The 22,721-nt window shown below is 46.1% G+C and overlaps 1 protein-coding gene across 1 annotated transcript in view; it reads left to right on the top strand.

Annotated features, from left to right (window-relative positions):
• Positions 1-6,075: 6,075 nt before the first annotated feature.
• Positions 6,076-22,721, top strand: part of PARP12 (poly(ADP-ribose) polymerase family member 12) — a 45,152-nt gene continuing 28,506 nt past the window's right edge. The window contains exons 1-5 of the mRNA XM_012177236.5: positions 6,076-6,789; positions 10,960-11,095; positions 14,834-15,134; positions 17,557-17,655; positions 20,978-21,101. Of these exons, the coding sequence (XP_012032626.1) occupies positions 6,461-6,789; positions 10,960-11,095; positions 14,834-15,134; positions 17,557-17,655; positions 20,978-21,101 (989 nt within the window). The 5' untranslated portion in view covers positions 6,076-6,460. The remainder of the gene's footprint in view (positions 6,790-10,959; positions 11,096-14,833; positions 15,135-17,556; positions 17,656-20,977; positions 21,102-22,721) is intronic.

The raw sequence follows: 22,721 nt of genomic DNA, 5'->3' as shown, positions 1-22,721 counted from the left end.
CCATAGTTACACCACCTCTTTCTATGACTGGCCTGCTTTCGTCCAACTGATGAAAACCTAGATCTGAAGAAAGCTGTTGTTTAAAAAAAAAATCTAAATACTTTCTATAAGCCTGTGAGGTGTTCACCCTTCCTCCAGTTTGTCTGTTGGGACTGATCATCAGGACCTGCACTTATCAGACTCTGAGCCTGATTTTTGCGTTTCTACCAAGCAGTGAGACAGATACACCAGTGCAGGATATGGGTGTTGGAGAGTGGGGGGAACAAGTGCCACACAGCAGGCAGGGTTTTGAACAGAAGCCCTCATTACCTTTGTTTCATTAAGTACTTACTGTAGGCAAGGCTTATTTTCATTTCTTCCTCATAATCATCCAACGAGCGAGGTGCTGTCCTCCCCACCCTACTGATGGAACTGAGGCCAGAGGGTAAATAATACACCACTAATGAGTACAACTGAGATTGGAATCAAAGCCCAAATCTAAAAGCCATCTTATTTCTCTTGATTATTTTAAATTATTATATACTTTGAATTATTGAAAAGGAGTAGATGGTCTTTAGGAATGGTTGTGTTCTAAAATTTTCTTTGTAGGCATCCATTTGGGATCCAAAACATATTTTTTAACAGAAGTTTCCTGTCACACAACTGAAGTTTTGAGTCTGTACTTTCCCAGGGGCTGGGTGTACATAAAAAGGCTGAGGTTTCTCTTCTAGGGACCCACCTTCTGGCTGTAAACAAGGGGCACGTGATGCAGGAAGCAAGCTTGAATCCCCACAGTCGCAGCCCCCAGGGTCTGTGTAAAGGCCATGCCTGCGCACCCTCCACCAGCCTGGCCAGCACCCCCTGCGGGATGCGCTGCCCCTGCCCCTGAAGCCCTTCCCTGGCCTCTGCCATCCTGTTCTGCCCCTCGGCTGCTGGCTCCGTGAGGGGATTGGCCCAGATGAGGAAGGAGAAAGACTGTTCGCTCTGCCTGCACCTGCTAATAGAGAGGCTCTGATTTCCAGAGCCTGGCTCCCCTCCCACTCCCACCCCAATCACCATCCACATATCATCATTCACTTTTAAGTCCCCCATACTCTCCTTCCTTGCTGGACTCTTGCTACTGTTGGGCCCAGAGATAACGCTGTATGCTTTATTAAAAAGACAGTTCTGAAGTTTTGTAGATTCATATTCCTTCTATGCCAGAGTTGGACAAAGAGGAAAAAATGAAGCTTAAAAACAGGAAGTAATACATGTGGCAGATATAACTTGGAACAAAAGGTTCACAGTAATATTAAGATGGTACTTTGACTTTCCCTTAAGCATTTATTCTAGAAGCTGTCCTACCTATGGAACCTGAGATACATTTCAGGTTCTGGAATAACTCCCATGGGTGGTGGATGACCTCTGGGGAATGGGAATAGGACAGAGGGGTCACTGAAGCTGGGAATCTGCACACATTTGGGTTTTTTTTTTTTCTAATTCAAATAACACTTCAATTTTGTAATTAAAAATGACAAATCACGCATTATAGATTAGCTGCCCCAAGATGCTAATTATACCATGTATCTATTCACACCCATCAGAAATCAGCCCTTTTGAAACCATTAGGTGTCGTTTCAGGGGCTCTGAAGAGCTCTGCTATACCACAGTCCTTAGTGTTAGTGCAGAAAAGAATTCAACCAGAGGCAGTGATAAGAAGTGATTCATCAGAATAGGACGCTTGTGAAGCTTACAAACGGGTGGGCAAGAAATGTTAGGCCACAAGAACTTATTGGGCTACAGTTTTATAGTCAGAGGAAAAGTGGGGAGGGGGAGAATAACTGTTTTTCTTGAGTAGACTTTATGCTTCCATCATCATCTCCAGGTTGAGCAGGGGAGTTTTCTTGTCTCTACAAGGCCAAGCTAGGTCCACAAATTGTTTTTTAAGTATGTAGAAAGCATATCCTAGGGATCATTAACTTACTGAGCTCACCGGGCAGTATGTAGGTCTCATGCCACCATTGTTTTATTGTTTCTGGGCATGTCTCATGCTTCTGCTGCATTGTTGCTAACAAGCTTCTTAGCATTTTGTTGCTAAGCAACCCTGCTTTCTTGAGTAACCATTAACTTACAGGGGTTTCCCATATTTTTTCTACTTACAATCCCCCAGTGGGAATAACTATTTAATCACTTACTTTGTCCCTTTTCTTTGGCCCTATCACTTCTGCTCCCCGGGGTGCAATCTAGCAGCAGGTGCAGCCTAGCAGGGATGGGCTGGGTCAGGATGCTGAATGGGACACAGAGCCAGTCACCAGAGGGAAAACACTCCCTCCACCCCTGTTCTCAGCCATGTCTGTGCTCCATTTCTCACTGCAGAGTCCCTTGTTTTGTCTGAACTAGCAGCCTGAGTTTAGGGCTGGGACTACATGTGGTTTCTATCATCAGCACCTCCCCAGAGTTTAAGTTCAGTTCAGTCCAGTCACTCGGTCGTGTCTGACTCTTTGCGGCCCCGTGGACTGCAGCATGCCAGGCCTCCCTGTCTATCACCAACTCCTGGAGTGTACTCAAACTCATGTCCATTGAATAGGTGATGCTGTCCAACCATCTTATCCTCTGTCGTCCCCTTCTCCTCCCACCTTCAATCTTTCCCAGCATCAGGGTCTTTTCAAATGAGTTAGTTCTTTGCATCCCCAGAGTTTAGCATACTAAAAATACATTGAATAAACAGGTGAACACATATGAATAGTCCTCATTTTCATCATTCCCTCCCCCAATCTCCCCCTCCCTTAGAACCTAAAACTGAAAATTTTATGGTAATGCTTTGCAAACTTTATGTGACTTGATTTGAAATACAGATTATTCTAATGGTTACTGTGTAAAACTAAACAGATTAGATTATGAGACGACTTTTTTTCTATCAAAAGGAAAAGGTGCTTCCTGAAGGTGTTACTGGATTCCACAGAGCAAGATTTCCAGAGTTTTGAGGCAGGGTCCTTCATGGGTGCTGCTCCTTCTGCTTTAATTCTGGGGCAGGGTGATGATCAAGGAAGGAATTGCTGTCCTCTCCTCCTCCCCAGAGACCAGCTCTGTGTAACCCAGGGTATTGGGAGGGCACTGTGGTCAAGCCACAAAGTAACAAGGTCTTGTTATAGGGTTGCTCAGACAAGGAGACTCCCATGTTCCCTATAATACACACTACAGAGGGGTTACACAGTGATTGTTCCTAGAACAAATGAGGTGACTTAAACTTCCCATAAACAGCAGCAGGACATTTCAAAACAAGTTCATTTCCTATATAAGGATTTAATTCCCTCATAGACAAATTCTACCAAGTTTCAAGTCACCACTTTCTGCTCACCATCTTCTATCCTCCCAACTCTTTTTACTTTCTATGCCTTCACTATTGTCTATTGTCTTTATTTACTTATTTATCTACTCTGTCATGTATTCCCCAAGTTTTCATCCCTGCAATTCCCCCGCCCCCCCCAGGGGTCATTCTAACTTGGATGTCCAATTATTATCTCTTACACTCCCTTCACCTTCCCTCTCCTTTCAACCCAGGCTGGTTTTCATGATCTATTAATACAATTTATCCTTTGCAAAAGCCCTCCAAAACTTGCTCTGATCTCCATTCAAGGTTGAATTCAAAGGGCAAAACCCAAATCCAAGCTGAACCCAACTTCCCTGAAAATTGGAAGCAACTAATCTAGCCATTGATATGATCCCTGGGTCGTATCTTCTCCCTCCCTGGCCCCTACTCTAGCCCCACTTGCAGCTGATAATCCTTCTCCATGTCCTACTGGGAAAATAGAAGCCTAAATTAGTTTCCTGGGCTGCAATAACAAAGTACTGGGCTTAACACAACAGAAATCTATTCTCCCACAGATCTGGAGGCTAGAAATCTGAAATCAAGACATTGGCAGGGTTGTGTTTCCTTTGAAGGCTCCAAAGAATCCTTCCTTGCATCTTCCAAGCCTCTAATGACTGATGGTAATCTTTAGCATTCCTAGATTTGTACATATTACAACCTCTGCCTCCACTGTTATCCTGTAAGCAGATAAGGTAGGGGATCCCTGAGGAAAGAAAACCAAGCATGGCTTCCTTGACAGAAGAGAAGCCATTTTGGCTGAAGCCATTTTAGGCCTAAGCTATTTTGAGATCTAGTTCTGGCCACAATGCTTGCCCTTGAACAGGTCTCAGTAACAATGATCTTAAGGGAACAAAAGGACAAACTGTTAACAGGCAAGAGAATTAACAACAGCAAAGATAACAAAGCAGTTGTAAAGACTCCCAGTTCTGTTTCAATGGTAAAGATGAGTCTGAAGCACTTTCTTGAACTGTTCTGCAGAAGTTAACCACCCCTCAGGTGCTCAACCTGGAGAAGGAAATGGCAACCCACCTTGGTATTCTTACCTGAGAAATCCCATGGATAAAAGAGCCTGGTAGGCTAGAGTCCATGGGGTTGAAGAGTCAGACACAATTTAGCGACTAAGCAACAACAGGTGCTCAACCAGCAGATCAACTGGAAACTAAGGCCTGACGTTGTTGACCTCTTCTGAACCTCATGACTGCAATCAATTAAATCTTGGGCTCTGTCAGTCTACCCCAATTCTATGCTGACTTCTACTCAAGTCCTTTCATGAATATGCATATACCCTTAGCTTAAACCTTCCCCAATTCTGCTGTTTGGGGAGACACTGCCTTGGGAAAGATCACCAGTGTTCTTACTTGCTGCAGGTAATAAATCCTTTCTCCTGATGGATCTTTGACTTGGTTGTGTCTTTTGGCTCAACACTCACCAAGAGGTAAACCAAGCTTTCAGATAGCAAAATCACCTTTTTTAAAAAAAATGTTATTTTATTGTCAAACTGTACTAAAACCACAATTAAAATTTAAAAGTTAAGTAAATTCCCTGGTGATTCAGTGGTTAGGACTCAGCACTTTCACCACGGGGACCCAGGTTCAATCCCTGTTCAGGGAACTGAGAACCTGCAAGCCCCATAGCATGGCCAAAAATAAATAAAACTGAACGTAAAATAGTTTTATTAAAAAATACACAATGACAATTTTTTAAGCACTTAAAATCCAGGAGAAAAACTGCTCCTCACTCCATCCCCTAACTGATTCATTTTCATCTGTCCCTGTTACTATCTACTCTTCATCCATACACTTAATGGATCTTTGGTAGCTTAACAGCACTTAATAGCACTTTGGTAGTAATATTAAAACTAGAATTTTATGTTCATTTTAAGTTAATAGACTATGGTAAGTATTTTTTTCCCGCACAATCTTTCCGCCCCTCAACTTTCTTTCCCACTTTGCTAACACCTCCTACTGCATACTTACTACAATATCAGTGCCCACAGCCCTGGTCCTGCCTCAGCTTTCTCCGCCCGTTCAAAAATATTCCACCACATTCACATTCTCTCTCTCTCTCTCTCTCACACACACACACACAAGGGATTCGCCTCTTGCTACCGATTTAGACATTTTTATACAGCTTTCTTTTTTCACTCCACAACACATCATAGATGTCTTTCCAGGTCAATAGGTACAGATTTAACGCTCGCTGGTTAGAGCTGTGTCCCAGTCTGGATAACGATCAACCGCGTTGCTCCCATCTCCCTACTTCCTCCACACAAATGCTTCTGTACGTACCTTATCTACCGTTCCTTTTACTTCTAGAAGATTCTCAGAAAAATGGGTCAAAGATCACGCACATTAAACATTAGTAACTGTTTCGGGATTATTTTCCCAAAGGGCTCTAACACGTCACATGTCAGTCAGCCATGTCCGTGAGGTGTTCCTGTGCCCCCATGGCCTTTAATATAGTCCATTCAGCAGGCGCGGGGAGAAATGGCTTTTCCTTTGAAAAGAAGGGATTTTCGCGTTTAAAACAAGGGATTCACAGCCTGCGCCGAACAGAAAGTAACACTGAGGCCGCCTTCGCGACTCTGGGTGATTGCTTCCACCTGAGAGGGCCCCAGGGCGTCTTCGCGGTTTCCCTCAGCGTCTAGCGTTTGACTCGCGCGACGCCGCCTGGCGGTTCGCAAGTGCGCGTCCCAGGCCGCTCCGCCCAGCGCCCGGCGCAAAGGTGCGCGGTCCGCCTGCCGCGCTATTTCCCGACGCCCGGGTCAAAAGCGGGCGGCGCGCGCTCTGGGGCGGCCCCACCCAGCCTCGTCCCGGCGAAGGCGCTACCAGAACGCCAAGCGCGACCCCTAGGCTGGGTTGACTTTCTTCCTGTCAGCACTCTGAGGGGACTCGTCGCCGAGTCCCCCGGACGCTGAAGAAGCTCCTGCGGGCTTCCGACGGGGCGGGCGCGCACAGCTGAGGGGCCCGGTGCCGGAAGGCGCCGAGCTCCGCTCAGCTGAGAGCCGGAGGCGTGGCGAAGCCACTGGGTTCTGTTCTCCCCCGGTCGGGGGGAGCTTTCAGTTTCGTTTTCAGCCGCAGTCTCCTCCCCGCGGGAGCCGCCTGCGCCCCTCCAGTCGCGGGCCCGACGACAATGGCGCCGGCCGCCCTCCTCCGTGAGGTGACCCAGGTGCTGTGCGCGGCCGGGGGCGCCTTGGAGCTGGAGGAGCTACGGCGCCGCGTGCGGCCGAGCGTCGTCGGCGAAGTGCTGGACCGGCTGCTGCGGGAGCGCGGGCGCTTCGTGGTGGCGCAGCGGGCGGCCGGGGCGGGCGCGGCGGCCGTCGAGCGCGTGGTGCTGGCCGTGTCGCCGCTGCGGCTCTGCGGCGCCCATCTGGGCCCGAAGCCGGGCTGCGCGGGGCTGTGCGCGCAGCTGCACCTCTGCAAGTTCTTGTTCTACGGCAAGTGCAAGTTCCTCAGGGACGGGTAAGGCGCCGCGCCGGGAGCCCGACCGCGGGGAGGGCGTCTTCTTCGCTCCCCGCCCTTCGTCATTTTTGGGGAGAGATTATGAGGGGGCTGTACCTTGGCCTGCGCCCCTCCCCCTCCTTCCCCTTCAGCGAACGTTTATTGAGCGCTTTCTGAATACGTGGGACTGGGCGTGGGCCTCCGCGTCGAGCGGTGGCCTCGGAGAGGGACCGAGGGCCCAGCACGGGGAGGGACAGCCTGGGAGTGGCCGAACCGGGGTGGGGGTGGGCCCGCGGCCCCCGGGGCCACAGCCCGCTCTGAGGGCCGCTCAGCGCTCTCTGCCCCGCCACGGAAGGGATCTTTTGAAAGCTCTTCACCTGCTGACTAGACGCCAGCGGCTTCCGTTGCATTTGGAATACAATGCAAGCTTCTAACCCTGGCCCCCAGTGCCCCTGAGGGAACTGAACGGGTCCTCGCCGGCCCTCCATCCTGGGCTCCTCAGGGTGCCCTTCCGGCCCGGGTATAACTCCAGCCTTTGCTCATCGGGTGACCTCTGCTCTCCTGGACCGCCTTTCCTAGTTTGCTTGGTGTATCCTTCAGCTCGACTCAGGCATCTCTTTCCTTTGAGCCCCTTTCTTTCTTCTCCATCACGTTCTGTTTACTTTTCTCATAGCGCCTATCATGGCCTCCCCACTGTTTTCAGTAGAACGTAAACTCAGGAGAACAGAGACCCCTCCGTCTTCGTCCTGGCTGGCCTCTCCCGGCCCTCAGCTCTGTGCTCTGTACCTGGCAGGCGCTCAGTGAGATTTGTGGAGTAGATTCAAGAGGTAAATGCTAAAGAATTGGGACCTCACCCTGAAGGTAATGGGAGCCCGTCAAGAAGCAGAAGAGCGCAGCCATCAGGTGTGCATTGTAGGAAGATAGCTTAGATAGTGGTATGCATGCTCATAGTGGTGGCTCAGAGGTTAAAGCGTCTGCCTCCAATGCGGGAGACCCAGGTTTGATCCCTGGGTTGGGAAGATTCCCCTGGAGAAGGAAATGGCAACCCACTCCAGTATTCTTGCCTGGAGAATCCCATGGACTGAGGAGCCTGGTGGGCTGCAGTCCACGGGGTCACAAAGAATCGGACAGGACTGAGTGACTTTACTTACTTACGATGATTCCATTTGGAAGCTAGTCCAGTCATCTGGAAGAATTTTAGTTATTTTTCTTTTTTCTGCCTCAACAGGATAGACCTTACTTCATGCTCACATCAGGTCTGATTGTGAGATTTAACAGCGTGAAGTATGGACCTTGATCCATATAGTCATTTAGGGACCCAGGCTGGCAGATCTAGACTCTGTCCTCTTCAACCCATGACTCTTAAAGGCTGTCTGGGTATCAGGTTCCAAGGAGCAGGTAGAGAAGATGGATAGTAGAGGGCTAGTGGGAGATTTTTATGGGCCAGTTCTGGAATGGTAGCTATTTTTCTGTCCATGACCCAAGCACCGCAGGATGTCTCTGCCTGGATGCAGAGGAGCTGGTAAATGTCCCTGAGAAGCAGCTGCCCAGAAATCCTTAGATGCAGATATTTCAAGACCCAGATAAGGCCTTATGAGGAATGGATGTATGTATGAGAAATTTGGGAGAGCTGGTAAGAGGAGGGTGACAGGATTCGATAATTGATGACTCATTTTTCTTTATTATCGTTCACTCGGAGATGACATCTTTCTTACTGTTGACAGAGAGTGGGAGAGGGTTTTGTTTTGAAGAGTGCCCAGAGGTTAGCTCTCCAGGTCTGAAACTTGGGAGGATTGCCAGGACACTGAGATGCAGGTTTTGGGAGTTTTGGGGCAGCATTTACTATGGCTGCAGCAGCAAGGGTGGGTCTGATCTGAGGTGGAAGCTGAGGGTGGAGCGCCAGGGCAATTGAGCCTTCAGGGGCTGGTGGAGAGGCAGCATCTCAGGGTGGAAGGAGGAGCAGCATGCAGAGAGGAAGGTAGATACAGTAGATGGTAGATGGAGGGATCTAATGACAGATCACTAGTGGGTCTTGTTGATGTCTGTAGTTGGTAAAATAAAGATAACAGACCTGCTATCTTTAGATAGGCTAATTCCCAAAATTGGGGTCAGATTTTGTCTTGGAAGTCTAGTATTTATAGGCCTGGATGATCTTGAGTTCTGTGGTGTTTTGTTTTGTTTTGTTTTGTTTTTCCGTCTTCTTTGTGGTTTACACAGGACAGTTTCTTGAACCTTCCTTCTTTGACTGTTTCCGGATCACATAAGAGAGAGAGGGTGTGGTCAGCTGCATGTTCTGTGCTTTCGCTGTGAAGCTCTCTGTCCTCCTCAACTGCAGGATCAGCTGTTGCAGACATAGATCATCACTGCTGCCTTTGTTGGTGACCTCTGGAGAGGGTCCCAGGTCCCTTATTCCATCCTTTGCTTAGGGGACAGTGAGCAAGTGGTCAAGAACCCAGCCCCAAGACAAGCCTGCCGTGTCTCTGCCTTGGCTCTGCCCCTTGCCAGTTGAGTGATCTTGGGCAAATTAGTTTTTATCTGAGCCTCAGTTCTCTTATCTCCAAAATGGGATTGTATTACCCACCTTATAGGCTTGTTGAGGACACTGTGAGTTAACTCACAAAACTTTTAAGCAAACCCTGGTTTGTGATAAATGCCCTTTTAGTAGCCATCATCATCATCATGATCATTGTAATTATGAAGCCCCTCTGCCCAGAATGGGGCTTCCCTGGTGCCTCAGATCTTAAAGAATCCGCCTGCAGTGCAGGAGACCTGGGTTCGATCCCTGGGTCAGGAAGATACCCTGGAAAAAGGAATGGCTACCCACTCCAGTATTCTTGCCTAGGGAATTCCATAGACAGAGAAGCCTGGCAGGCTGCAGTCCATGGGATCACAAAGAGTCAGACACTACTGAGCGACCAACACTTTCACTTTTCTGCCTAGAATGGTCTTTTCTGCTCTCCGTGCCTGATTCCTCAGCCCTTAGTATCAGGCTTAGACTTTACACCATTCAGGCACCCTCCCTGATTGCTTCCCCACTCCTGTCAGGATCAGGTGCCACTCTGTTTGTTGATGGATTCTGAGCACAGCTGACCTTGTGCTTCCCACATTTTAGAGTCTTCTCAATGTCTGTGTATCCACTAGAGAGGAGCGGGGTTGGATGACTCCATGGTTTTTGGCCTGTGCAGTGCAAGAGGGAAGTTGCTCTTTACTGCGTTGGGGGAGCCCAGGGGAAGTACGGGTTTAGTCAGTGATTCAGTTTTCTTTTGAGATGCTTATCATAGGTATGGCAGTGTCTGAGTCAAGCAGGTGTGATTTACCTGACTCTGCTGGGTTCTGTTGACCCAGGTGATCATTTGAAGGCTTATCTTTGGCTCTTTGGGGCATAATGCCAGTTCCTGGCTCGCAGTGAGTTTTCAAGAGGCAATGGTTGATCGAAAGACTGGAAGAAGGGAGCAGAAAAAAGGGCTGGGCCTCAATGGTGTGTTTGTGTATGTGTGTGTATACACACCTGTAATCATAAGCCATCCACACTCATTTATTCAGCCAATGTTAAATGCCAGTAAGTGCTCAGTGACTGGCACACTGACTGTTCGGGAAATGGCCCTGTAAGTCTCACTAAATACCTGCTGAGAGGTGCTTCCCTGGGCCTAAAACTCACAAGGTACCATCTCTTCTTTTACAGATGAGCACTATGATTTTTAATGGACATGCAGGTTTTCTCTGATGTTTTTAAACAATGTCAGGAACTATTCCTGAAAAATTATCTTAAAGATTGATTTTGCCAGTCGTTTCAGTTCGCTCAGTCTGCTGTAATAAGGTTCCACAGACTGGGTAGCTTAAGAAACTTATTTTTTCACAGTTCTGGAGTCTGGAAGTCAGAGGTCACGCTGTCAGCATATTCTGAGGCATCTCTCCTTGGCTTGTAGATGCCATCTTCTCCTTGTATCTTCACATTGTCTTCTCTCTGTGTCCTGATCCCCCTGCCTTTTTTTTAATAAAGACACCAGTCAGATTGGATTAGCCCCTGCTCCCCCCCAACTCCCACCCCCACTGTGACTTCATTTTTAACTTGATCACTTTTTTGAAAGACTCCAAATACAGTCACTTCTGAAGTACTGGGGGTTAAGACTTCAGCATAAGAGTTTGGTGGGGAGACATTTCAGCTGTGACCCTAGCCCTGTTTGTTTGCAGGAAGGACTGTAGGAATGGCCACAACTTGATGTCCAATCACAACATAAGCGTGCTGAAAACACATGGCTTGGACCACCTCAACTTCGGTGAGCTCTGCATGCTCCTGTTTCAGAACGACCCCTTGCTCTTGCCAGAGGTGAGTGCCAGGAGGGGTGGGCCCGAGGGTAAGTGATGAGGAAGAGGCCAGGAAGTTGGAAGACAGGGAAACACTATAGCAGAAGAAACTCCAGGGGCCCAAAGTGATCACTGAGGTCTGCCTGTTGGGAGCCCTGGACTGGATTCCCGCCTCTGCTGATTTTTAGATCTGTGACCTTGCACCAACCTTGCCACTTCTTGAAGCCTTCTTTCCTTCTATGTCAGTTGGGCTGGTACCTCCTTTGCAGGGCTTCTGTGAGGTTGGGTGCCGGCAGCCAGCACGGGAGATCCCACCCATGACAAGGTCATGTGGAGGAGACCTGACAAGCAAGGCGGATCAGGACTCGAGGGACTCCCTGGACCTGCTCTAGCATCTATCCCAAACCAAAATCTGTCTGTCTACTGTTTACTATATTATGCTTTCACCAACTCTTCTGACATTAACAGGGGGCTATCCCCGACCACCTTTCTCTGGAGAAAATCAACTTAGGGCTCTAGTTGATAAGTCTCCTGGACATGAAAGGAGCATTTCAATTCAAACCCCACTGTTAGCATTCTAGCTTGCTTGGCAGGTTTATACAGACTCTTGTACCTACGCATATGCTTGTTCACAACATCCCAACCATGACACGGGAACCCTAAGCATTCTAAAAATATAGAGCGCTTTGAGGGGTAAAAAAGTTTTATTAAAATAATACTGGTGAAGGGTTTCATTGTTGAGCCAATGCTTGCTGCCAGGTTCCCATATCCCTTATCCATTGTGTGCCTGGGAGTGCATTAGTTAATATAGTTGGAATGTAAGAAAAACAGGTAGTAGCCTTGGTATTAACCACATCAGACCTTTGAGCTAATAAGTTCTTTTTTTTGTTGTAACCCACTGCACCTTTGCTCCATGAGAATGTAACTTTGTTTAGTACTTTCTGAGGCTGACACAGATTAGAGGTATAAAGAAAAAACACTTCAAGGGAAAACAAGTTTTCTGGTTGATCAACCTTTATCAAAAAAATGTCAACCTTTATCAATAAAATGTCAACAGGCCTCCAAGGCCAGAAGATAATGTACACAACATAGGACCCTTGTTTATAGGAAAGGTATGCAGAAAAAAATCCTGGTTTCAATAAGGGCAAAACCGCTGGAGTGTTTGAGCTGACTCTGCATGACCTTGCATCTTTCATTTTCCTCTATGTACAAGTCAGGGTATAAAAGCCCCTTTTGAAAATAAAGTTACGGGCCTCGCTCACTGAAGCTTGGTCTCCCCGTGTCATTCATTCGTTTGCCAATGCCGTTCATCTTGAGGGTATCCCTGGACTCTGCTGAGGCTGGACCCCAGCAGTTGGGGGAGCTTGTTTGGCCAATGATTACAGCCAGTTATTACACAGAGCTTAGTGGGGGTTGGGATTCCAGCCAGCCCCTTCTTGTCTAGCAGGACTTAGAAAAATGCAGGTACCACGGGGCTCTGGAGGTCTGTGGGGTAGTTTTCTAACTTGGGTCATTGTGAATTCTCATACTGCACTTCAGACAGAAACCACTTGTTTTGAAGCTCACTGCAGTGGTCATGGACGACTTCAAGTCCTAAGAGAAGTGGACACCAAGATGTAATTGAAAGTGGGAGAGATTTATTTTGGAGAGGAAGGTGGGGGAGCCTCCATGTGGTGATGGTGCCCTGAAATCTGTGGCAGGAGAGGGGAAGGAAAGGAGATTGGGTCAGAAAGGATCCTGACTGCGCTGCAGTTCCCCATAAGCTTCTGCCCAGCCAGCACAAAGTTCTGAGCTGAAGTCCCTGTTGGCAACATCTGTGTCTCTCCAGAATGGCCTGCCTCTGAGGGCGGGGACTCTGTGTACGCAGGATGGCAGCCAGGCGAAGTGTTGGCTGCGCTCTGCAGCAGATCTGAGCGGTCATTCTCTGGCCAGCATGGGTTCTGTGGGCTGTTCTGGCCCTCCTTGGATGAGGCGACAGAGATGAGATGGATATATGTTAATGATATTTAATAACAAAATATTTATATTTTAATGAATTATTATTCAATTGAATCACTTATTTGAGAAAGATGCTATAGAGCAAATGACTGGTACATAATATGTATTAATTGATTTTCTTTGCCTTTTGAAAATTAGTATCAATTTAATTCAGTTAATCCTTATTGCGTATCCACTACAGGTTAGGCACTGGCATTAAGGAGATGAGAAGCCCCTTCTGCTCTTCCAGGCGGGGCACAGCTACTGGGTGGGACAAGTTGGCGGTTGATAGCAAGGTGCTGTTGGTTGTCAATGCTTTAGTGGGATTGTCAGTGCTTTAGTTGGAGTTGGTGCTCTGGTCTCAGGGGCACAGTTTGGGTACCAGGGAAGGAGTCCTGGAGCAGATGGTGGTTGCTTTGAGTGCTGGAGGATGAGTGGAGGATGAAGGTCTGGGAAGAGGGAGGCAGAGAGCCTGCCTGGTCAGGACACAGTGTGTACGTCAGCATGACCTGGATTTAGGGTGGGAGGGAGAGAGAGAACTAGGTGGGTGGAGGTTCATCTGCACAGCCTCCTGTGTCACAGGAGGGAGTTGGAGCGAGGTTGTGTTGGGAGGGTAGGCATTAACTTTTTGGAGCAATCACCTTGTTAGTGGTGTGAGAAGTGAATCAGCAGACGTGAATCATCTGGAATGTGCAGTCTGTCTCCTGGGCTGTGTGAGGTGGTTCAGGACACAGTGCTGTCACACGGGCTAGAAGCTCGGATCCAGTACTGCTTTCCTGCAGGACTGCTGCTCTCAGGCTAGTCCCCTCATCATCAGGTGACCATTGAGGGGTTGCTGCCATGAGCTGAGCACCCGCTGGTTCTAGTCACTTTATATATTTTTCATTTAATTCTCACAATAGCCCAGCTTTGTAGATGGCATTAGTCCCATTTAGGGGATTAAGAAACAGAATCTCAGAGCTGGTGAGTGGCCTGCTTGAGGTCGGGCAGCTTGTAAGTGACTGGATCAAAGTTAGGGCCCAGCTGTTGCTGATCTTCTCCCCGGGGCTTCCATCCCCAGAAGGTGGTCCCTGATGATCTAGGTCTGGGTTCTGCAGCGCTCTGTTTGATATGATGCCTATGAGTTGAGTGGGTGGGCCCATGATGGTCTCTGGCTTGGTTCCCAGCTCTAGGAATGTAGAGGAGAAGGAACAGCTGATTGAAGTTCAAGCCCCACCTTACCAACAACCCAGTTCAGCAGACACCACCAGTGCCAGGTGTACTAGATAACTGTGACTCAGAGCAAGCCTGTTAACTTCACTGAGTCTTATTTTGAAAGGGCTGTATTTGGCCTTCTTGAAACCCTCAGAGCCTCTCTGACCTTAAATTGGAGAAAAAAAGAGTTGGGAGAAGCTAGGTCCTGGGTTAGAGGGAGTTGGTGAATCAGTGAATTGGGGTCAGTCAGTAGAATGCAGGGATTGTTAGGATGCTCCTGTGTGAGTTACATTAAAATGTTGTCTCATGAAGGGAGCAGCTCTGATCAGCTGGAAGTTGTTTTTTTTTTTTTTCCAACCAGAGAGGCTTGCTCTGGGCAGTCTGCTGTCCTCTTGGTTCCCATTTACCAAGGGCAGTTGTCCATCTAGAGTGAGGGGTGTTCTCAGAGCTTGTGACCCATGTCACGAGAGGGTCACAGCCTTGGCTAGGTCTCTGGAGGAACATCAGTTAACCAGAGACTGCTCAGTAAGGAGGTAGTGTCATGTGAGGCCTTTCTAAGCTCCTGTCTTTTTTCCTTCTTCGTTAACAGATCTGCCTTCATTACAACAAAGGAGATGGACCGTATGGCTCTTGTTCCTTTAAAAAGCACTGTATCAAGCTCCATGTCTGCCAGTATTTTTCACAGGGTGAATGCAAGTTTGGCACTGGCTGTAAGAGATCCCATGATTTCTCTAATTCTGAGAACCTGGAAAAACTGGAGAAGTTGGGTATGAGGCCGGAGCTGGTGAGCAAGCTGCCTTCCATTTACAGAAATGCTCATGACATCAAGAGTAAGAGCTCTGCCTCCATCCGGGTGCCACCTCTACCCTCGCAGTCACAGGGGACTTCCGGTAAGGCTCTGGGCTGGGGCTCCTGGATTCCAGCTGGCTGCCAAATGGAATGTGTAACTTTGGGCAAGTCTGTGCTGCTCTGAGAAAAAGGGAGTTGGCCACCCCTTTCCAGGCAGTAGGGGCTGTGAAGACGAGTTGAAATCAGAGCTGTGAACAAACACATTTTAAACAAATTTGGGTTGTTGTGGACTGTGGGTGAATTCCCTCTGGGCCTGAGATCTGCATGGAGATGAGTGATACTGCTTCTCCCTATCTAGTCTTCCCTCTTCTGCCCTGGAGAGCTTGTTTTCCTGTGAAGGACCCTGCAGTTAAGAATGCCATGCTCTACAGTTCTGGGGCCATCCTTTGCATTATGTTCTGTTGAGATTTTTTTTTTTTGGATAAGCGCATGAGTCACATTTTATCTATTTTTTTGAATGAAGCATATTTTAATTTTGGCTCTCTTTTGACATGAATGGAATTTTTTTTCATCATTGCAAATTTACTTAGTTCAGTGCTCATCTCCAAGTGGTACCTGCTGGGCCACAGTTGTCACTGATTTGTTGAATGGTGAACCTGCCAGGATACTTTTTATTTTTATTTTTTGAGGAATGTCATGCTTAGCGACAGGCATATGGGGGAATTTTGAGCAGAGATTGTTTCTTTAGTAAGCATTTCTCTTTTTATATAAAGCTTGTGACTAGACTGTGTCGGGTCTTAGTTGTGGCATGTGGGATCTTCATTGCATCACACGGGATCTTTGGTCACAGAGCACAGACTCTAATTGCCTTGCATGGGCTTAGTTGCTCTGCCGCACGTCAGCTATTAGTTCCCTGACCAGAGATCAAACTCCTGTCCCCTGCATTGCAAGGTGGATTCTTAACCACTGGACCACCAGGGAAGTCCCAGTAAGCATTTCTTGAGTACCTGTTACACTGTGGGAAATGAATACCATGATTCAGTACCAGGGAGGCAACTATGCCTTGGTGTCCTGTGAATTTCACACTATCTGCTGCTGGCTGGCCATCCTGATAGTCCATTTTCTCATTCAACAAATTTGAGTCCTTGCCATGTCCTGGCAGTGTCCTGGGCCTTGGTTCTACCTTGGTGTCTCTGAGACACAGCTCCCCCAACTTGTTAGCTATACTGATAACCTAGGATTTTTAGTAGACCACTTCCTAAATTATTAATGCCAGGATGACCAGCAAACTAACTTAGCACTCTAAACTTATCTGAGATTTATATTTGAAAGGTGTCCTCACTGTATGTTTCCTTTACATTTTCTTCAATTCCTTTAGGTTAGTTTCTTCGAATAGTAGGAAGCCTAGAAGCAAACGATTTTTCTTTAATAGATTGTTAAAGAGTATCAGTTGGATTATGGCCTTGTTAAAAAGGCAGGGAAGGATACCTGCCCCTGGAGGGAGAGGGAGGCAACCTCTAAAGTGCCACAGGTGTGAGCTTTAAGGTCCAGCCTGTGGATGTCTGCTGCTGCTAAGTCACTTTAGTCGTGCCCAACTCTGTGTGACCCCATTGATGGCAGCCCACCAGGCTCTCCCGTCCCTGGGATTCTCCAGGCAAGAACACTGGAGTGGGTTGCCATTTCCTTCTCCACTGCATGAAAGTGAAAAGTGAAAGTGAAGTCTCTCAGTCATGTCCGACTCTTCGAGACCCCATGAACTGCAGCCTATCAGGCTCCTCTGTCCATGGGATTTTTCAAGCAAGAGTACTGGAGTGGGGTGCCATTTCCTACTCCAGGATATTTCCCAACCCAGGGGTCAAACTGGCGTCTCTTGTGTCTCCTTGCAATGGCAGGTGGATTCTTTACCATTATGCCATCTGGGAAATTCTTATAATTAACCTAAATTAAGTTTCATTTTGAATTGTAGGCTTTCCATTAATTATTTTTTCTTGGTATTGGAACCCAGTTCTCACAGTTCTTTTGCTTTTGGAATCAAATCTAGTTCATAAAATACAGCCTTCACTTGTTCTGTGGGGTAATCACAGCTGTAGATACAGAAGGAAAATGTGTTGGTTAGTGGTTCCCCACCCCTCCCTATTAGTGTCCCAGGTTCCACTGTTGAAAGCTTCTGATTGAGTCAGTCTGAGGGAGAGCTGAGCACTTGTGTTTATAACCAGGTCTCCTAGTGAATTGAGTGCACAGCCAGAGCTGAGAAAAAGCTCACCCCGACGATGATGTCCTGGATTTGGCAGCAGTCATATGGCCTTGGGCTCCCGAATTCCTCCCTAGAAGGCGGAGAGGGTCCACCTGTGTGTCTGAGGGTGCTTTCATCTAGAACATTATAAGATTTTGTGAGGTTGCCTTGCCCACTTTTGCCTCATGCAGAGGAATGAATGAATTCTGTTCTCTCTCCTTTGTACCTTGAACTACTCCAGTCCCCTATCAGAAGCACTGGTGACACATCTTTGTGGTCTTTCTTTGTAGAAAGAAGAGACACAGGTTCTGTGTCCCTAAACACTGCCACCCAAGAGGAGAGTGATCAGATCTGCTTGTTCCATATCTGGAAGAGCTGTAGCTTTCAAGGTGAGTCGGGGGAAACCCCTTCGTCCAGTTGCAGGAGGGACAGCTGCTTCCAGTTCCCAGAGCTCTGCTCTGACGTCACCCCTCAAGGTCCTCTCCCCTATCCAGAGAGGTTCGGGCATTCTTAATTGCAAGCTGGTGGCACTTCAGTGATTTTGTGGGGGGGTTGAGAGTGGTAAGAATTATTGAATACTTGAGTTTCTAAAAATCAAACTGTAGATGAGTTTGGGGGACTGTTTCATGCAGCAAACGAATGTCAGGTGTTGCCCCTTGGTTAGCTTAGTGTGAGGTCACAAACCCATAGAAACTCTCGGATGCCCAGTCTAGTTTTCTTCTAGAAGGAGGTTGTAGTCTCAGAGATGCCTCAGAACCTAGGAACACCCTCTTCTCAGGAGGAGACCCCTGTGTGCACTCTTGGGGGATGAGAATTTAAGTTTGGAGTTTCTCTCAATACTCTCTTTCTTATAAGATATAGCAAATGTTTTGTGTGTGTGTGTGTGTGAGAGAGACTGTATTTTTACTAAATCTTTGTTCTTGCTGATGTCCTGGCTTTGACTAAAGAATGATTCCTTCTCAAATTTGGTGACTCTTCTTAAAAAAAAACAAACACCCAAACTTCCTGTTTTGTTTTCAGTCTTTAAAAAACTACCCAAGCAATTCATGAATACTTTCACTTTGTAAATGAGTGAAATGGTACAGAGTAAGGCCTGAAGTCTTCCTTCAGCCTTCCAATCATGGAACTGTGGTCATATTTGTTTTACATATTTTTCAACAAGTGGGAATATGTGATATGCATTATTTAACCTACTTCTTTTACCTAATGGTGTGTCTTGGTGATTTTTTCTCTGTTAGTATTTGATTAGAATGATTTTTCCTTGAACATCTGAGTATACATGTATTTTACCATGGATAGATTCCTGGAAATGAAATACTAGGTCAGGCAGTGTGTGAGATACACACACACCACACACACACACACACACACACACACACGTGTGTATGTATATATATGTTTTTTAAAAATCAGCATTATTAGATATAATTAATACAAAATAAAATGCACCCTTTGAGTTTTGGTGAATATGTTTGCCCATTTCACTATCACTACAATCTGGATATGAAACAGTTCTCTCATTCCAAAAATTGCTCTTATGCCCCCATACAGTTGATCCTTACCACCCAGTTTCCTGACCCAAGGCAGTCCCTGATCTGCTTTTTGTTGATGGGGACTAGATTTGCCTTTTCCAGAATTTTAAATAAATGTAATCATGTATTCTGTTGCATTGATTAACTACAATTTGTTTATACATATGTACATTGATGAACATATGGGTTATTTCCAGTTTGGGGCTTTTATGAATAAAACCTCTGTCAGTTTTCATGTACAAGTTTTCATGTGGATATATGTCTTCATCTCTTGGGTAAAGTCCTCAAAGTGGAATGTCTGATCATATGGTAAACATGTATTTAACCTTACAAGTTACTGCCAAACTGTCTTCCAAAGTGGATCCATTTTGCTTTCCCACCAGCTGTGTAGTAGAGTTTTGGTTGCTCTGCATCATTGTCAGCACTTGGTATTGTCAGTCCTGTAAATTTTAGCCATCCTAGGAAATGAGTAGTGATATCCATTGTGACTTTCATTTGTATTTCCCTGATAGGTAATGATGTTTAACATTTATTTTCATGTGCCTTTTGGCTGTTTGCGTATCTTCTGTGAAGTATCTGTTTAAATCTTTTGCCTATTTTGCAGGCAAATAACACCTTTGTTAAGATATTAAGTATATTTCACATAGTATACAATTTATTTAATGGTTTTTAACATAGATTTGTGCAACCATCATCACAGTCAATATTAGAACATTTTCATCACCCACAAAGAAACCCGTTAGCAGTCACTAATGGGTGGGGAGCCCTTCTCCACACCCCCAGTCTCCTGGTAACTACGTCTTTACATTATGTCTCTATGGGTTTGCCTGGATATTTCATATAAATGGAATCATACAGTGTATGGTCTTTTGTGACTGTTTTGCCCATTTTTTATGGGGTTGTTTGATCTCATTATTAGTGTTCAATATTCTTTATTCACATCTTTGACAGGTGTCAAATTAGCCAGACTTCATTGTTATTACTTTGAAAGATGAATTAAGAATGTACAAAAGACAGTAAGAAATGTCTTCCTCACACCCCTTTTTCCCAGCACCAAGATTCCCAGAAACAGCCCTTATTACTAGTTCTTGAATATCCTTCCGTAAAGATTTTATTCAAGCAGAAATGTATATCTAGTCTCTCTTTGTACAAGGTCACTATGCACACTATTTTGTACCTTTTTTCAAATGATACAGATGTTTGATTTTTGTGGACTATATTTTCATTTCAAAATTCAAAACAAATCTTTCCTCATACCTTTGTGCCCAGCCACCTAGTCTTCCCCTTCCCACATGTGTATTTAGTGAGAAGATATCTAATCCTGTCTTCTATTTTTTCACCCAAATAGAGGCATTCCACAGCTGTGTATCTTTCTACTTAATAGTATATAGATCCTGAAGGTATAAAGAGTGTGGAGATTCCCATTGCACTTCTTTTCTCCCTTTCCTCTCACAACATTCCTCCATCAGGATGTACTAGAACCTCTGCAGGTATAGGGGGGTGTGAGCAGCGTTCCAGGTGAGCTGCTGGCATTGGCCAAGGCACAGCAGGCAGGACGTACTAGGAGGGACAGACCTGAGGAACACAGGGAAGGCAGTGGGAGCAGTTGGCTGGTAACCACAGACTCAGGCCATGTGTATAATACATTCCAGGAGTTGGGTATGTTGAGAAGGGGCGAGCATGTTGGTAGCCATGAAGACCAAGGCAGACTGGAACCGTGCTGCTGACCCACCTGTGGTAGGACCTGTTTGGGTTGGGGTGGTTCTAGTAGAGGTGAACCTGCCTCCATTTCTGGTGTGATCGCTCTCCATCCAGATGTCACATACATGGCAATAATGCATGGACAGACTGCCCCCTGCAGGGATGGTAGCTTTGACCATCTCGTGATCAGCTGCTTTACTCTCGTGAAATGTAATTCATACATAATGTAACCTACCAACACACAGCTTTAAAATATAAGTGTGATGTGTTTAATGTCCTGTTAAAAAGGGAGACATGAAAGTGTGTATAATAAAATTCAGTATCTAAATGCTCAGGTATGACTTCATTAAAAAAGGCTCCCTCACAGATTGCTAAAATGTTGCCAGGTCAGCAGGCAGCACCATACCCATTGGGAACCACAGGGCTAGGCCATGCTGTGTGCTGCCAATGTGCTTACTTCTTTATATTTTTATTTCAGATAAGTGCAGTAAAGTTCATTTCCACTTGCCATATCGATGGCAAGTCTTAGATGGAGGCAAGTGGAAGGATTTGCACAAAATGGAGCTTATTGAAGAGGCATATAGCAATCCTGCAAGAGACGGGTATGAAATACATCATCTGTATCTGTTTGTGCATGGGCTTTTGTGTGCAGTATAAGAAGTTTAGACACAGTGGGGTTGAGTTTTGATGGGCTTCAGACACAGACACACACACATGCATGAAGCAGGCTACCTGGTCTACAAGCGGAGGCTCTGGGCTGCAAATTGAGGGCTGATGGTCATGCTGGTGGTTGATGCCTCTGTTCCCTCATCTTCCTCTTTTTGCAGGGAGGAGCTATGGGGAGAGGAGTGAGGGAGGGGTACCAAGTAAGTTCTGAATTATTTGATGCTGGGATCGATCATGTAAATATATCCTCATTGATTAGTCCAGAAAAGCAAGAAGTAGTCATTTGTGAAATTTTAGCCTTTGCCTGTAAAGTCATGCAGCTGAACTGCTGTTTATCATTCAGTCTTTTTTACTTTTCTACGTATGTTCTAGAATTTTCACTTAGAGTTAAAGGGGAAGTGTTGAGTAACTTTATTTTCAAATGCTTACTGTATCTTGGATTCCTTGGAACATATGTTGCCAAGAGAATTTGAGCCTGTTTTTTGAGTGGGTAAAATAAATTTGTGCTTAGGGTACAGTTATGTGCAACCTGATGCTGGTAAAGTATGTGAAACAAATTATCCCCCTTTTGGAAGATTAAGTGGCTCATGTAGCCAGCCCTTATCTAAGTCTCCCCCTTCTCTTCCTCTCCTTTTCTGAGGCTTTTTAAGTTAAAATGGATACTTGGTGATATGCACAGCTACTAAGCATATGGGTCAGTGAATTTTGAGGAAGGCATAACTTGTGCAGCCAGTGCCCTGATCCAGCTGTAGACCATTTTCATCACCCAGAAGCCTCTCTTCCAGCCCTCTTCCAGTCAGTGTCCACGCCGCAAACCACTGCTATTCCAGTGTCTGTCAGCACAGATAGTCTTGCCTGTCCTTGAACCTGGTCTGAAGGGAGCTGCTCTGGACGGTTCCCATGTGTTTATGTGTTCACGTGTGCTTCTGTGGGTTAGGTGTTGGGGATGAGCCAGCTGGGAGCCAGGCTGGTCCCTCCTCGGCTCTGTTGGCGGGTGCCAGGCTGTTTTCCACAGTGACTACCGCTTCCTACCCCCATTAGCGGTCTGTAACGATGTGGCTCTCTCACATTTGGTGCAGTCTGATATCTGCGCTTTTCTAGTCTTCAGTGTAAAGTGAGGTCTCTGTTTGCATATCCTTGAGTCCTTGTGAGGAAAGGTGTCTCCTCAGTGCCCACTTGTGCTTTCTTTGCTGTGAAATGTCTGTGTTTGTAGTTTGCCTGTTTTGTTGAGGGGAAAGGTTGTGCTTTTCCTTAGTTTTGGAATTCAACTATCTGGGTATTAAGTATATATTGAAAATAAATGAACTCCTCCTGTCAGCTTTTGGTATCTGTTAATGAAGGGAAGTATTTTTCTATCCTCTTCTTTATGGTTTTATACTGTTTTTTTCTTCTCATTTTTTTTGGAGGGTTTCTACTTTTTGTGTCATAAGAAATTCTTCCTTATCCTGAGACCATCAAAGAATTGTCCTGAATTTTCTTCAAAAATTCTTAACATTTTAAAGACTGCATTAACCTCTCCTTGCCTGTGATGTAGTATATGCTCAGTTTCATTCTTA

This window comes from Ovis aries, chromosome 4, assembly GCF_016772045.2.
Source record: "Ovis aries strain OAR_USU_Benz2616 breed Rambouillet chromosome 4, ARS-UI_Ramb_v3.0, whole genome shotgun sequence".
Taxonomy (NCBI): domain Eukaryota; kingdom Metazoa; phylum Chordata; class Mammalia; order Artiodactyla; family Bovidae; genus Ovis; species Ovis aries.
The sequence above is the reverse complement of the archived record's forward strand: the minus strand, read 5'-3'. Positions and strand labels throughout refer to the sequence as shown.